The 15,757-nt window shown below is 38.1% G+C and overlaps 1 protein-coding gene across 1 annotated transcript; it reads left to right on the forward strand.

Moving 5' to 3' along the window:
* Nucleotides 1-98: 98 nt before the first annotated feature.
* On the forward strand, nt 99-14,589 carry LOC144644384 (T-complex protein 1 subunit beta-like). Its single transcript, XM_078503859.1, has 17 exons — nt 99-131; nt 217-285; nt 573-638; nt 856-967; nt 1,400-1,476; nt 3,395-3,634; nt 6,217-6,292; nt 6,431-6,531; nt 7,358-7,423; nt 7,579-7,640; nt 7,870-7,973; nt 8,099-8,190; nt 8,576-8,732; nt 9,940-10,043; nt 10,536-10,635; nt 11,444-11,585; nt 14,200-14,589. The coding sequence occupies exons 1-17, from the start codon at nt 129-131 to the stop codon at nt 14,225-14,227; spliced, it is 1,599 nt and encodes a 532-aa protein (XP_078359985.1). The 5' UTR covers nt 99-128; the 3' UTR covers nt 14,228-14,589.
* The last annotated feature ends 1,168 nt before the right edge of the window (nt 14,590-15,757 follow it).

Genomic DNA, 15,757 nt, shown 5'->3' on the forward strand with positions numbered 1-15,757 from the left:
CTACGATTCAGCCTAAATGACGTAGAAACTGCAATTCGTTCCCTTGGTGATCGCAGGCTCAACAGTGCTGGAAACTTCAAATTTTCGTCTTCGAGATCACACGTGTTTGTGTAGAAAATTGTACAAAAATGGTAAGTTTGTTCCCTTCTGTTACTTTAAAACTGCACAGAACTGAAGGAATGACATTTTTAATTTGTATAACAACTTTTTTGCTAGGTTTCGCTTAACCCAGTACAGATTCTTAACCAAGGTGCCGAAGAGGAGAGAGCAGAGATAGCTCGTCTTGTGAGTACAGAAATTCGTACAAATTAAAACATTTTTTGTCGGAAATGTTGCTTGTCTCTTTCAACTAGCTACTGTAGATTCCTAGTGTAGTTACTCTGATGTTGCTGCGTGTTTATCAGTTAAACTATTCCCCTAAGAACAATGTTGCGGTGGTTTTCTTTTGAGAAACTTGATGTGTCAAATCGAATCCGTCACACCCAGCTTTCAAGCTAATTACCAAACTTGTTGCCAAATTGAAAGTCTTTAATGTTTATCTTTGTGTATATCTTTACATTGTTTCATTTCAGTCGTCTTTTGTTGGTGCCATTGCTGTAGGAGACCTTATCAAAAGCACTCTTGGTCCAAAAGGAATGGTAAACTATTATAATTTACAACATTTTTTTATTACTACTAAAAAAGTTGATATGTTGGTTCACACTGTTGCATAACTGTGATTTTCACAGAATTGAGCTACTTGGGGTCGGCAACCACTCCCCCTGCATTCATTGCAGGATTCCTCGATTTCCTATCCTCCTCTCTCCTCCCCCTAATTTGACTCTTGTTGTATAACTTTGCTTATTACCTATCTAGGACAAAATCCTACAGTCTTTTAGCAAGAATGAAGAAATTCAAGTGACAAATGATGGTGCAACAATTCTTAAATCCATTGGTGTTGACAATCCAGCTGCAAAAATTCTTGTAGGTAAGAACAGCAAGTAGCTATATAACCACTGCAAATAAGAGGAGGCCGTTTTCAGGTACATTTTATCCCTTTTGAAGAATTGTTGATCCATGAAAGGCATAATTTCTTATCAAGCCCATAACTACATCTTTTGGGGTTCAAATTAAGTTGGCACTAGATTAGACTGTACTGTGAATTCACATTTCACATTTCTTGTGCTTTGGAAATAAATTATGATATTTATTTCACATAATGAAAAGGTTGCATAGCCAGAAGTACAAGTAATGAATTTAAAGTATAACTTTAAATTCATTCTCAGGTGTGTAAATATTAATTAAAAACTGGTCAATGCACAGTTTTTACAATTCTGATGTTAGAGCGTTCAGTCAGTTTTTTAGAGTGTATTGTACTAGCTATGTACATCAATTTATTTTCTCTTCTGTTTGCTTCAAGAACTATCAAAGGTTCAGGACAATGAAGTTGGTGATGGTACAACAAGTGTGACAGTTTTGGCTTGTGAATTACTCAGGGTAAGTCTCTTGTTGATGAAATGGAATTTTTCTTGACCACAGTTTTATTCACACCAATAGTGTGAATGCATGTCCTGCTCTGTTTACATGTTAGAGCGGTTTTCACTTGAGTGTCGAAAGTAATTCGCGTTTGCATTGGTTTTGCATTACTACGCTCAGTGATTGGTTTAAAACTCACGCGCCACTTTCTCAGCCAATCAGAAGTAAAACCAAAACCAATCGTGACTCGCTTGCGCACGTTTTCCCGCGCTTCATGTCGGAAACATGTATTTGCTTCGAGTTTTGATTGGTTTACCTGATTGTCTGTGTCCTTTGTGATTGGCCAGAGTGATTACTTTGGTTTTGGTTTTACGACACTCAATTGAAAACTGCTCTACTTGTTTGAAGTAGAACTTTGGTTTCTGCTGATCAAGTGCTTTTTTCAATCCCAGGGGGGACTCCCATATGAAGGGGTGGGGATTCCTGTCATCTCGTGTAGTGTTGTAATGTCTTGTTTTAGGGTTGCATTCGAAGAAATATACAAATATAACTTCTATTTTTAGTATTTTGGTATCTTTTAGGGGTCAAAACACTTGAGCCTTGCTCAGATTTGTCTCTTTTATAGGTTCTTTCAAAATTTCTGTCAAGCATCCCTGCCTCTTTCATCTGGGAGTCTCCCCCTGGGTTTTCAATCTTTACAGTCATTTACTTGACCAGAGAAAATGGCCATCTACTGATCAGTCCACAATTTTTTCCATTGCCGTAAAGTACTGTGTTAAATAAAGTTCATTCAATCCCGATTTCTTGAACCTCCAAGGGAAAGGAAAATTGGTTTGAAAAATCGAAAAGTTAGAGAAATTGGAGGTAAAATGGCAGTGTTCCACTGAAGAAAGCTAAGGGAAACCAATTTAGGTTCGAGCTTTCGGGAGGTTTGAGAAATCAGTGGTTCAAGAAATTAGGATTCCACTGTAAAACAAAAGCAAAATTCTGTTGGAGGCTTTGTGAACTTATGGAAACTTGAGGGGTGTCACGCAACATACATGTACCCCAACTCAGGTCTAGTAAAGGAAATTTTTCAGTTTTTAACTGTAATGTGTAATCCTCATTAAATAAAGTTGTTATTATTATTATTATTATTATAGAAAAATATGTCATGTTCAGGGTTTTCATTAAGAATTGTAATAGCAGGAGAATAGTGTTAAGTAATTGGAGAATGAAAGAAAACTTTTTTTTTTTTTTTAGGGTTCTTTTTTTAAAGGTTCCGCATCTTAAAATAAAAAAATAGGTACAGGCCTTTGAAATTTAGCCGGAGAATTCTCCGATCTCCGATGCCTAATGAACACCCTGATGTTATACTAGCCTGGAAGGCATGGTGGCCTAATGGTTAGCGCGCTCAACCCAGAGTCAAACAGCACAGGTTCGAGCCTTGGCCGGGGTGCTGTGTTGTGTTCTTGGGCAAGACACTTTACTCTCACAGTGCCTCTCTCCACCCAGATGTATAAATGGGTACTGTTGAATTTACTGCTGGGGGGTAACCCTGCGATGGACTAGCATCCCATCCAGGGAGGAGTAGCAATACACCGTAGTTGCTTAATGCTACAGAAACCGGGATAAGCTCTGGCTGTATGGGCCACTTGGCTAGGACACAGACTTTACCTTACCTTACCTATACTTGCCTTTTATATCAGTAATGCTTCAATTATTTACAAGACAAACTCCAAACATTATAATGTTATGAAATTACATCACGCACAGCAACTAATAAAAAATGTTGATTTTAGCAACAAAGAAGGATTAAATTTCTGCAAATGAAATTAACAAAATCAACCTTATCCAAGGCATTAAACTGCTTGTTTTATTTTTAAAGTACAGCTTAGCTACTCCTCCCTGTGTTCTTTAATTTTTATTCAACAATGTTTTCTTCAATCTCCTACACTAGGAGGCTGAAAAGCTTGTGTCATGCAAGGTACATCCCCAGATCATTGTTTCTGGTTGGCGGAAGTCTATGCATGTTGCTCAACAAGCTCTGGAGGCTGCAGCAGTTGATCACAGCAGTGATGAGCAGAAGTTTAAAGAAGACTTGATGAACATTGCTAGGACAACACTCAGTTCCAAAATTCTGGTGCAGCACAGAGATCATTTTGCAAATCTTGCTGTTGCAGCAGTGTTGAGGCTTAAGGTAAAAGAAATACTTTTACTTATTATTCCACTATTGTGACATTTTACCATATTAGGGAAAAAGAACGCACAAAATATGCCATCATCATCATCATCATCATCATCATCATCATTTATTTGCCACTTCAGAATTACAAATACAAATTAAAATAATAAAAGATAGAGCGAGGAGACCTCCAAGAAATCACAAGGCTTATGGGGGAGGCCACCCGGGTTAGCAATAAGTTTGTAATTTCGCTGTGAATGTGCAGCTAGGCAATTAGACTCATTTTATTAGAATTTAATCATTTTTTTCTTAAAAGAAGAGAAGCTACTCGAACCACGTTATTACACTGGAGAACAGGGCAAAAATACGGACTGACAAACTATTGTCTTATGGAACATGGACCCAAACTTAGTGGGAAAAATAGTGGAATAATAATTAGATGGTTTAACATATAGTATGAGTGGATATTTTGCTCATTGCTCGTATTTTTCCTTGTCCCTATGGGGCTTGGAAAAATACTACGCAATTCGCAAAATATCTACACGTATTATATGTTAAACCTTTGAATCTCTATAATCTTCTTCGCGCCTAAGAGGCACATAAGGCCGAATAAGGTGTATACCGTAAGTTCCGTGTATAAGCCGCACCCGTAGATAAGCGCCCCCCGATTTGGAAGCTCAAATTCGAAAAAAAAAAAATACAGACAAAAAAGTTTGAAGTTAAGTAAAGTTCATTGGTAAACAAACAAGGACAAACAAGCACGGTTTCAAAACTGACTTGCAGTTGTTGCAATGTTTTATGAATAGTATAAGCAATTTCACTTTCATCCTTCTGTTTGATACATATCTCGAGATCTCTCTTGATGTCATTTTCAAGAAATTCACGCAACACCGATGAAATCAGCGGAAACGTACGCGAAAAATGCTTAGTAACCAAGCGAAATGTGGAGAGGAGCGGCATCACAAAACAAAAATGGCGGATTTTCCTTTGGTTGGCCCCGTATAAAGAAACCACATCAAGATTTGAGACTGCTACCCGCAACAGTATAAAAACTTCATGCAGAATAGGAGTTTATAATCAAAAGATCATTTGCTGTGAAGGTATAAAAGCGAAGCGGTCGGGCATTTTTGCCTCGTGTACGTGCGAATATGTTGGTATAAATTCTAAAGCGGGGAAAGGAAGCGTGAAGGAGGCGCGCAAACAGCTGAGAGAAAAGAAAAGTGTGAACGACAACAGGTTTTATTATTCAGTGTGTCTTGAAAAGTTTTTATGAATATTAATTAGGCCTTTGGGAACTCCAACCATAGATTTCGAGATAAGCCGCACCCCGATTGATAAGATTAGGAAAGTGCGGGAATATATTAACAACCACTTTAATTTTATACGTGAACCCCGATATAACGATCCCGAATAACGATATTCCCGAATAACGAGGAATATGTCCGGCAAAAGTTACAGTAAAATGATGGACAGAACCCGATATACGATCCGAATAACGAATCCCGAATAAGAGAGAATAGCGAAATGAGCGTAAAATCTCCCCGAAAACGAATAAATACACAGTCACAATTAAGCAAAACAATGATTAATACAATAACAAACAGTAAGGGGTACCTAACGTTCTGACAACAGCTAACGTATACGAAAATGATACTGTAGTTTAAGTTTTATCCAGTAAAAAAGCTAGGTTACCCCATATAACAATATTTTCGGTTTTCGGACTGAATCGGGAGTATAACGACCTCGATATAACGATATATTTTAATGCTCCCGGCATATCGTGATATCGGGGTTCCACTGTATTCATTTCTTATTTGTTCACATAAGTATTGGTATCGCTGTTTTATCCAGCTTATACTTCTTTTAGCAGAGATTACTAAAAAGAAAAAGTTGACCAGTATATGATATGTACATTATATAAAATATAGTAGTATATGAAATGTAGATGTATCATTAATTTTTTTAAAAAGTAGAAAATGTGTTAAGCCCTTTCAATGAGCACAGATAGCCAATTAAAAGCACCAGCTTCTTCGCTCAGAGAAGTCGCTACTTTTTTTCCATAAATAAAAATAATTAAAGAACGATTCTTTCAGTCAGTTATTCTACTCAAACCAGCTGTCGACTTTGAATTTTATTAAAACCCCTGGGTGTGCATTTTTACATAGCCTGATGAAAACGTGACAGAAAGTTTGAGCCCAGAATTTATAGTTTATCTGAAATCCCATTGTGTGGTTCCAGAAAATGTCCATACTCCCCCCCACAGAAAGGATTGGAAATTTCTGGGGGTGGAAGGGGTCTCAAATGCCAAGAACGTAAAAGGAAATGTAGAAGGTTAATTGGAATTTCCAGAGGGACGGGGGTCTTAGGAAAAATCCCTTCCGTGGGGGAGGTATGGATAATTTATGGAAATTTAGCACACATTACATTTTAATGCTTACAATAATAATCCTAACTGTGTTACATGCTCTGTATCTAGCTTAATGAAAAATGACTGTGCCACAACCAACCAGAGAACACATTTTATTATCACAATTTTATTAAATTAATAAGGTAGATTATGGTAATGATTATTTCACACTTTTGGTCACTGTTTTCAGGGCAGTGGAAATCTGGATGCCATTCAGATCATCAAGAAACTTGGTGGAAATCTAGTTGACTCATACCTGGATGAAGGTACATTAAAGCATGACATTTTGTAGAGGACAGAGAGTAGTCATAAGCTATGCAGTATTTTGTATTTTTCTTTAAGTTTTGAAGATTCCCATTCAAATTTGTAGAAAAGGAAATGATTTCATTTTTCAATCAAAACAGGATTTTTACTGGACAAGAAGATTGGTGTAAATCAACCAAAAAGGATAGAAAATGCAAAGATTTTAATTGCAAACACATCCATGGATACAGATAAAATCAAGGTGAGGCAGGGATGTAAAAAATAGGCAGAAGGCAGAAAAAATAACCACTTGAGGACTTGCTTTTCCAGCTAAAAGACTGTGTCTGGGTTTTTTTTAATTATTTTTTTTTTTTTTTTTTTTTTTTTTTTTTCCCAGGGGGGTACTCCGGCTTGTAAATGACGGGGATGATCGAATGGAGGCAAAACTCAGGACACCAATAAAAATCCCTAAGTCTTCCGAAAATTCCCAAAAAAATCCCTGGACCAAAAATAACCCCCCCAAAAATCCCTTGTCAAATTACCCTTAATTGCCAGAAGGGGCAATAAATGAACAAAGAGAAAACCATAAAAAATTGAATGCTCGTGTTTGTTTATTCGTCATACCATAAATACGCTAAGGCCGCGTTTTTAATACCCAAAAATCCCCTATTTAAATCAAGTCACCCAAAAAAATACTTGCTAAATTTTCCAACCCAAAAAAATCCCGGAATCGAAAATTTCAAACCCAAAAAATCCTTCGATCATCCCCGTCATTTACAAGCCAGAGTACCCCACCTGGGGTCTGGGTAGACCTTTCTTTAAATGTGACCCAAATTTTCCACCTGTGATAAAGAAAATTTCGCCTGTTTTTTATGTTGGTATTTTTCGGGGCGTTTTTTTGCGTAGGAAATCTTAGCTACATCGCTGTGAGGATTAGAAGCATTTCTACAGAACCTACAAGCTCAATGTACTTGTACATAAGTTCTCCCAGATACTTTTCTAAAATTTGGAGCAGTCCTCACAAGGTTGTCCAGGATTGACCATGTACTTCATTTACACGTACTAATGCTTCGTTTGTCTTCATAAAGGTTTTTGGTTCTAGAGTTCGGGTTGAATCTACTGCAAAGATAGCAGAATTAGAGCTGGCAGAAAAGGTTGGTTTTCTAATTTGGTTACTTCCTTTCCTTTGAAACCAACTTGGTTGTATAATAGTTATAAATTTATATAGTGTTAGTAATATATTCTTCCATTTCCTAAATTATACAAATTGAACGCAAACTAACCAACTTTGTTTCCTTCTTCCCCTTAGCAAAAGATGAAAGAAAAAGTGGAAATGATTCTTAAACATAATATCACCTGTTTTATCAATAGGTAGGTTTCTTGTTTCAGTAAAATAAAAATAAAAAGCAAATTACCTTTATTAATACATATAGGTATAGCTAGAAGCTTGTGGGGCTATATTCCCAATCGAATTGGAAGTGTTGGTTTTTGAGAATATGAACATGTAAACATTTTATTCTGTGTTCTGTTTTGTGGTTTTTGCTAGTGGGAAGTGTATCTTATCTTCTCACTGACCAGAAAGTTTGTTTTATCTTTTCAGACAACTTATTTATAATTACCCAGAACAGTTGTTTGCTGATGCTGGTGTTATGGCCATTGAACATGCTGACTTTGAAGGTGTTGAGAGATTATCTCTGGTCTTAGGTATGTTTCTCCAGTCCACACCGCTATAGAGTCCCAACCATGACATACTAACGTTATGGTTTTGTTGTTAATGTTAGAATTTTAAGGGTCCAGCCATAATAAAATTGTTTACTGTTTGTTTCTAGGTGGAGAAATTGTATCAACATTTGGCCGCCCTGAGCTCGTGAGACTTGGCGAGTGTAAAGTGATCGAGGAAGTTATGATTGGTGAGGACAAGGTGAGCTTCTGTGATTGCTTAATCTTAGTAATCCTCCTGGTTTGTTGGGTTTTTGCTTGTAAGGGTTGCAACATTTGTTTCCTTTTGTGTGTGAGTTTCATATTTTCAGTATTTTAGTGATATCAAAATCTATTCCCATCCTTGCCATCAAGAGTTCAGTTCAGTTCTTTTCCACAAAATCAAACCATTATTTATGTTTTTCTTTTTATGACTTTTTATGAGATCTTCACTGTAGGTATCTTTGTGCTTTTTCAAAATTGTACATGCCCCTGCCACAGCCGTTCAGTTTGTTGTCTTATAAAATAGACCAGTATAGTTGCTTCCCTACACTTGCTCAAGTGATAATTATACTAATTGTGGTCATTCTTGATATTTGTTGCTGTAGCTGCTGCATTTCTCAGGCTGCAAGCTTAACGAGGCATGTACCATAGTAATCAGAGGTGCCACACAGCAGATCCTTGATGAAGCAGACCGTTCACTTCATGATGCACTGTGTGTCCTCACGCAGACAATCAAGGAGACAAGAACAGTGTGTGGAGGAGGTAGGGTTACCATTCATTTGTCCTGATACAAACCCTTTACAGACTATGAACAGTACAAATATAGGAACACTTCCTGGGAGTAGAGTGCTATTAACTTGGTTTTGTGGATAGAGTAGTTTAATGCATTCACCACAACAATTACAATGGAAAATAGCAAATATTGCAACCTTACTCTCTCAAGGTAAGATACCTTATTAGAGCAGTTTTCAATTGAGTGTCGTAAAACCAAAACCAAAGTAATTACTCTTGCCAATCACAAAGGACACGGACAATCCAGTGAACCAATCAAAACTCGAAGCAAATGCATGTAGCTGGCACGAAGCGCGGGAAAACGTGTGCGAGCGAGTCACGATTGGTTTTGGTTTTGCTTCTGATTTGCTGAGAAAGTGGCGCGAGATTTTTAAGCCAATCACTAAGCGTAGTAATGCAAAACCAAAGCAAACGCAATTTACTTTCGACACTCAAGTGAAAACCGCTCTATAGGAAATTGATGCCTGTGTTTATGTTGTGGTTTAATTTTTTCTTTAGTTTAAAATTTTTCAAACCGGTTTGATTTTTATTTCCCTTTGTTTCAGATTATGTTAATGAACATAAGACAATGAAAAATCAAAATCAAACTGGTTTGAAAAATTTTAAACCAAAGAAAAAATTAAACCACAACATTTATTAAGGTATTTGTAATCAATGTGACTTGAATTAACGCAAAGGGAAGGAAAAATTACTTCCCAATAAAGAAAATTAACGCGAAAGACGGGGTAACATTTCATAATAAAGGAAATTAACGCGACGTACGAAATGAAAAAAAAATATATCGTGCTTTTTCCTAGGAGTCAAGAACGTCTGGACGGTATTGAGAAATTGGGGCCAAAATTTTGGAAATTAAGGTCACGGAAATTAACGCTCCACTTAATTAACGGCGCGGAAACTAACGTTAGCAAAAATTAACGCGAATTTTTAAAATTCGCGTTAATTTCCTATAATAAGGTAATCTATAATTACAGACAGTAGAAGGGTATTCTGAAACGTATATTACAATAAAATCGATTATGATATTGGACTGTGAGTTTCTCACTTAGACAAATAAAATTTGAGAAGGCTGAGATAACATTTAGCTGTGGAGCGAGTGCACATGTATGTCTTGTGCTGGTTAGTTTAAGCTTCTATTTCTTGTTTATTAATTTATTTCATTTTTTTTTTGCCATATCAGGAGCTTCAGAGATGTTAATGGCCAATGCAGTATCTCAGCTTGCCGCTAAGACACCTGGGAAAGAAGCTGCTGCTATGGAGGCTTTTGCAGCTGCACTGAGACAGGTAAATGCATCAAGTCAATAAACACCGTATCGTCTGCACGGGCAGAAATACCGTTAAATCTGTAGTATGTGTGCAGTGTTAACATGTTAAACAAGTCAATATAAGCATGACACCTTTTACACGATAGATGGATATGAAATATGAAAAATTGTACAAGAATATTCCAGTTGTTTGTACTGAGTTACGGTAGTTAACGTAGAATAAGTGGTTGAAAACTGTGACTTTCTATTATAGAATATCAGAACATTCATATCTCAAAAATTCTAGTGTTTAGAAAAATCTAGCTTGAATCTAATTTCAAGCAGCATTCTTAACATTAAATACAGCTGGGTGTCAAGAACGTACTCACGAAACTTGACATCACTTATTTACCCTTTAATCTCATCTTGTAAGTGCCTTTCATTTCTAAACCTTTGTTGTTGCACCATGGCACATAGTATCGAAAGTCTGTTGGAAACAGGGTTATAAAAATTAATAATGTTTTCTCATCAGCTACCGACCATCATTGCGGATAATGCAGGTTATGACAGCGCTGATTTAGTTGCCAAACTTCGAGCTGCTCACACTGAGGGAAAGAAAACCTATGGACTGGGTAAATATTTTGTTTTACTTACCTGGCAACTCAATGAAAAACGTAACATGGCGTATAAAGTGATATCCCTAGACAACTCTGATCAACTCTCTGTCTTGTAGCAAATGGTTTGAACCCAGAATTATCACTAATTCATCTAGTGTGTATGAGGGTAGCCCTTAAAAGAACTGTTGTTGGTAACTGACTCGGTCCCTCAAGACTTCCCATATCCCACCATCGTTTACATGTACAATGTATGTGTGGTTTTCGACGAAGTTTTGTCATTTCCTCTAGGGCCAATCAAAAACTGGTTTAGTTTGAACTCAACTGTGGAGAATTCGAAAGAGCCAAATCTCTGTAAACGCATGAGCAGTTGATGGCTCGTCAACTGACTTAAACATACAGAGAGAGAAAGCTTGTCAAGAATTATTTAAAAACTTGAGTCAGTACGGTCCATTTCACCGTGACAAGAAGCCTATAGTCGATAAATAAGACTTGCGTGCACTATCGAGTTGTGGTGCACGCTGGAAGTTTGGAGAGCACGAAAGAAGCGTAAGAGATCGCTTCGAGCAACTCGAGCAACTTCCCAACATTGCCGTTGGAAATGTAGATCTAAACCCGCGCCAAAAACTCGCGCGTGAGAAAAAAATGTCTGACAAAGCGATTTGCTCACGCTTTCAGCGTGCACCTATTGGATTATGGTGCACGCTCACGTATGCCGAGTCTGATTGCGCGGCTCTGCTAGCTATGTTATAAAACAAAATTGTTGGTGAGCGCAGGCACAACCATTTTAATCAGTCATGAATAACGGACCCTGTTTGACTTGTAGATATGACTCACGGGCGCATCGGAGACATGGCTGAGATGGGTGTGACAGAGTCATTCCAGGTCAAGAAACACGTCCTTACATCAGCTGCAGAGGCGGCCGAGATGATTGTCAGGGTCGATAGCATCGTCAAAGCCGCTCCACGGTAAGAATCTGGACGTCCCTTGTAAGGTTTAATAGAAGCCTTGAGTGCTTTTGATAGAGTGCTTTTTACGCACTTCTCCATTTTCGTGCCCATAGCCTTTTTCGTTTCTCTTAGCCGGCGGAGCCTTGGCTCAACAAACGAAGGGCTCTGGCTTCACGGGTGCAGTCGTGATGATTCTTTGTAATATATGAGAGAGTCATGGCGTTTAGGACTTCTGTTCGACTTCTTTGTTTCAAACAGCCAATCCAAAAAATGCACATGAATTTAATTAAAAATCCTATGCCCTCAGAGCACTCCGTTTCTCGTGCTAAGGCCCTGCCGGCTAAGAGAAACGAAAAGGGCTATAGGGACGAGAATGGCACTTTTCATGCCCTGTTATCAAAGTCGCAAGGTGCCAGTAGAAAGCACAAGTGTCATGAGCAGTTTTACAAAACGACCGCCTTTCTAACTCAATCGGGGACAGAAATAACGGCAGTACATCATAAACTGAGAGGCAGAGCTTGTGGCTTAAGTGTCGAAGTCGTGCTATCTTTAGTCAGTTTTGAATGTTTATAGTTCTTTCAAGTTAATAATTTAGTAATGGAAAAAACATCGAGTGTGTTCATAAACTGATTTCAGAAATAATTTGCTCCCTGTAATGTTGTGTTGTTTGTGCGTTTACCGACCTAAACTTGTATTAACATAATTGTAAGTAAGTAAGTGACCTTTATTTAAACACGATGAGGATAGATATTGTAACGCTGGCTGCTTGTCTTTTTTAACTCTGTAGTTATGTCAGGCAGCCAGACCCCTAATTATTTATTTATACTTATCACCAATTTTTTTCTTTTGTAAAATATTAAGGGGTGAATAAATTAAGTCGTTGTCGTTAAAGGAGAAGTTCACTCCAGAATGGCCATTTATTTTCTTTACGCCAATAAAAAGTTTATACAAAAATATGTTATTCACCAAAATTTCAGCTTTCAACGAGCGCTAAAACCCTACGAAATCTTTCTCTAAAGTAGCCCAAAATTCGACAACTGAACGCCGCCATCTTGGAGCTAGTAATGTATGCGTGACGTCAAAGAGCTCAGCCTGAAGTTTGAATACTCAAAACTCCTTGTTTTGTTTTGTTTGTCAAAATGCCTGTTTGTGCAGCTCCATGTTTCTCAAACAGAGCTCTAAGAGATACAAAAAACCTTTCTTCGTCTTTCAATATCTAAAAGAAAAAATGCTCACGAATGGATTATAAGAATGGGCAGAAACGAAAAATTCCTGGCAAAGCGGACATAAATATTTGTGTGTTCCGAAAACTATACGGAAGACTGCTTCGAAGAAGATCACAGATACAGTCTCCTGAGTGAAAATACCCACAAAAAAAGAAAAAGGCAGACGCAATACCAACCAATGTTACGGTTATGCTATTTCACTTTTTTACTTTATTTCAGGGAGGATTTTTAATCAACCAGAGAAACTCTCTGTTGTTGCTGTTGACTTCGTCGTATTTTCTCGATTAAACGCGGGTCCCCGATTAAACGCCGGCTTCGTATAAACGCCGGGTCAAAACTGCTAACTTTTAAATAAACCCTGGGGGCGTTTGATCGAGGTCCCAACGATTATTTGTGGTCAAGCAAACAAGTAAATATATTCTTTTCAGTAGCACTGCTACGACAAACTGGTACGGTCTGCTACTTTGGTAATTTTTTATAATGTTCAAGGAAACGTCCGGCGTAAAATAACTAGGATGGATGCTGTAAAAAAAACGAAACAGCAATGTTCGCGTTCATGTCGTCATGACTGACGCGAACATTGGAGGAGGACGTTTATTACCGCGAAGGACATTGGCGACATTGCCGTTTATGGACTTATTGGTTGTTTATGTTCTGTTTGTCACAAATCTTGATTGCAACATGCACGTACCGTATGCAATACTGCAACATTGGTAACATGATCATCCTCGGAGACCCAGAGACAGATTGTCGAGCGGGACGACGAGAAAAATCGAGGGTCTCGAAGGATAGGTAATAATAGATCAACCTGAAAAAGTTGCAGAAAATTGCACTTCGATAATGAACTCGATCGGACCCCAATTTAATGCCGGAACACACAAATATTTGTGTCCGCTTTTGAGCAATTGTTCTTTAAAAAGACGGTGAAAACTGAAATACCCCTTTTTGCCTTGGACCTCTGTTTAAGCAAAATGGAGCTGCACAAACAGGCATTTTGACAAACAAAAGCCACTACAAAGAAACAAGGAGTTTGAAGTAATTAATATTTTCCCGCTCAACTTCAGGCTGAGCTCTTTGACGTCACGCATACATTAACAGCTCCAAGATGGCGGCGTTCAGTTGTCGAGTTTTGGGCTACTTCAGAAAAGGATTTCGTAGGGTTTAAGCGCTCGTTAGAAGCTGAAATTTTGGTGAATAACATATCTTTGCATAAACTTTTTATTGGCGTAAAAAAAATAAATGGCCATTCTGGAGTGAACTTCTCCTTTAAGGGAACAAGTATAATCACGATTGAGGAAGACAGACGGATTATTGACAACGAACTTGAAATATAAGCACTACGTTTATCAAGATACAGGAACTCTTGTGGCTTCTTCCTTTTATTTTTTCTTTTCTTTTATTCACAGGCCTAGGCATGATCCTCATCCTCACTAGATGTCACATTATACAGAAGAGTAGAGCTCTCTGAACTTGCAGCAATTGGACTAAATTATACCTTTAGTGCAGACCAATTATTTGCGTTGAGTTCCTCTTTACAATAAAGTAGATGCAAAGTGGAGGTACCAGAAGTTCTCTTCACCCAAGGTTCTTTCTTCAAAAACAGTCAAATTCTTCCAGAATCATTACTCGGCGTGAGTCGCAGCTGTAAAGGGAGCAGTTTTTTTTTTATTAAGTGTATTTTATCGGTTCTGTGTGTGTAAGGAATACCCTTAGTTCAGTGCCGACCAGAATGCTTCATGGCTGGCACGTCACGTAACGGAATGGAGTGTGAAGAAATAAAGCTATAATCAAAGTAACTTGTGTTCATTGATGCAACAAATAATCTGTCCCAAACAAAAATTATCTACGGTTTTTGTAGCATGAAGTGACTAGGATTCTAGTCCATCGCAGGGTTACTCTCCAGCATTAAATTCACCAGTACCCATACTGATATACAACAGGGTAAAGAAAGATACATTGACTCGGAGAGTAAAGTGTCTTGCCCTTGAACACAAAGCAGTGACCCCGGCCATGGTTCGATCCCGCACCGCTCGATCCGGGGTACAGCGCACTAACCATAAGGCCACCCGCGCCTTCCTCTTGTTATTTAGAGAGGCCACTAAAACAATTGGACTATTTCTATGTGCGAAAGCCAACTCGGCTGGACCGCGTTGACTTTTTGCTGATGGAAAACTTGGGCTCGTAGTCTAAATGTTTAGTATAGAACGATATCCCGCACTTTGAGAAAACGATTTGCCCTCCATAATGCAGTAGGTATACAATCGATTATTAAAAACTAGTAATGGTATATAGCAATTCCTGCGTTTTGATTGGTTAACAGGCAATGGTATATGAGCTCATATACCATTGACCACAAATATAGTAGCCGATACGCGTCAACGAAAACAGCTGAGGAGTTCAAATATTGCTATTCTTTGGGCATACATACATACATACATACAACCTTTATTTATACACGATGAAAGATAAAAGCTACAAGCTTGTGGGTTCGTGTACAAAATTAAAATGGAAAAAAAAGATAAAAAATGTTAAAAATCGTTTTAAAAAGGCTTGCTATCTACGTATTAAAAACTAAATTATTATGGGCGTTTTTAATAAAACAATTATTCCACTCGCGCTTGTTGGATATGGGAACGTTATTGCCAACTCGGCGCTATACGCGCCTCGATGGCTATCTACCATCTCATATCCAACGCGCGCTTGTGGAATAATTGTTAACTATACAACGCCATTGAAGAAATTCCTCAGCATCAACTCTCCCAGTGAAAGCCATCATCATAGAGGCAATCGTAAATGAGCTCTTTGTTCTTCGAAAGCATGGACGGAGAAGCGACGGAATGCGATTTTGATTTCTTTCGCTTCACAATCAGCCTTAATGCGGCTGTCATTGCATGGCCGTTCAGGCCTTTCATGTTTACACGTGACCGTTCTGGAACCGGTCCGGAACTGATCCAAAACTTGAAC

The sequence above is a fragment of the Oculina patagonica genome, chromosome 2 (assembly GCF_052425735.1).
Source record: "Oculina patagonica isolate OP01 chromosome 2, crgOcupat, whole genome shotgun sequence".
Lineage (NCBI taxonomy): Eukaryota > Metazoa > Cnidaria > Anthozoa > Scleractinia > Oculinidae > Oculina > Oculina patagonica.

Coding starts and splice junctions, on each gene's coding strand:
- LOC144644384 (XM_078503859.1), top strand. Junction 8,191..8,575: donor TTATGATTGGTGAGGACAAG/GTGAGCTTCTGT, acceptor TTGTTGCTGTAG/CTGCTGCATTTCTCAGGCTG. Junction 10,636..11,443: donor AAAGAAAACCTATGGACTGG/GTAAATATTTTG, acceptor TTTGACTTGTAG/ATATGACTCACGGGCGCATC.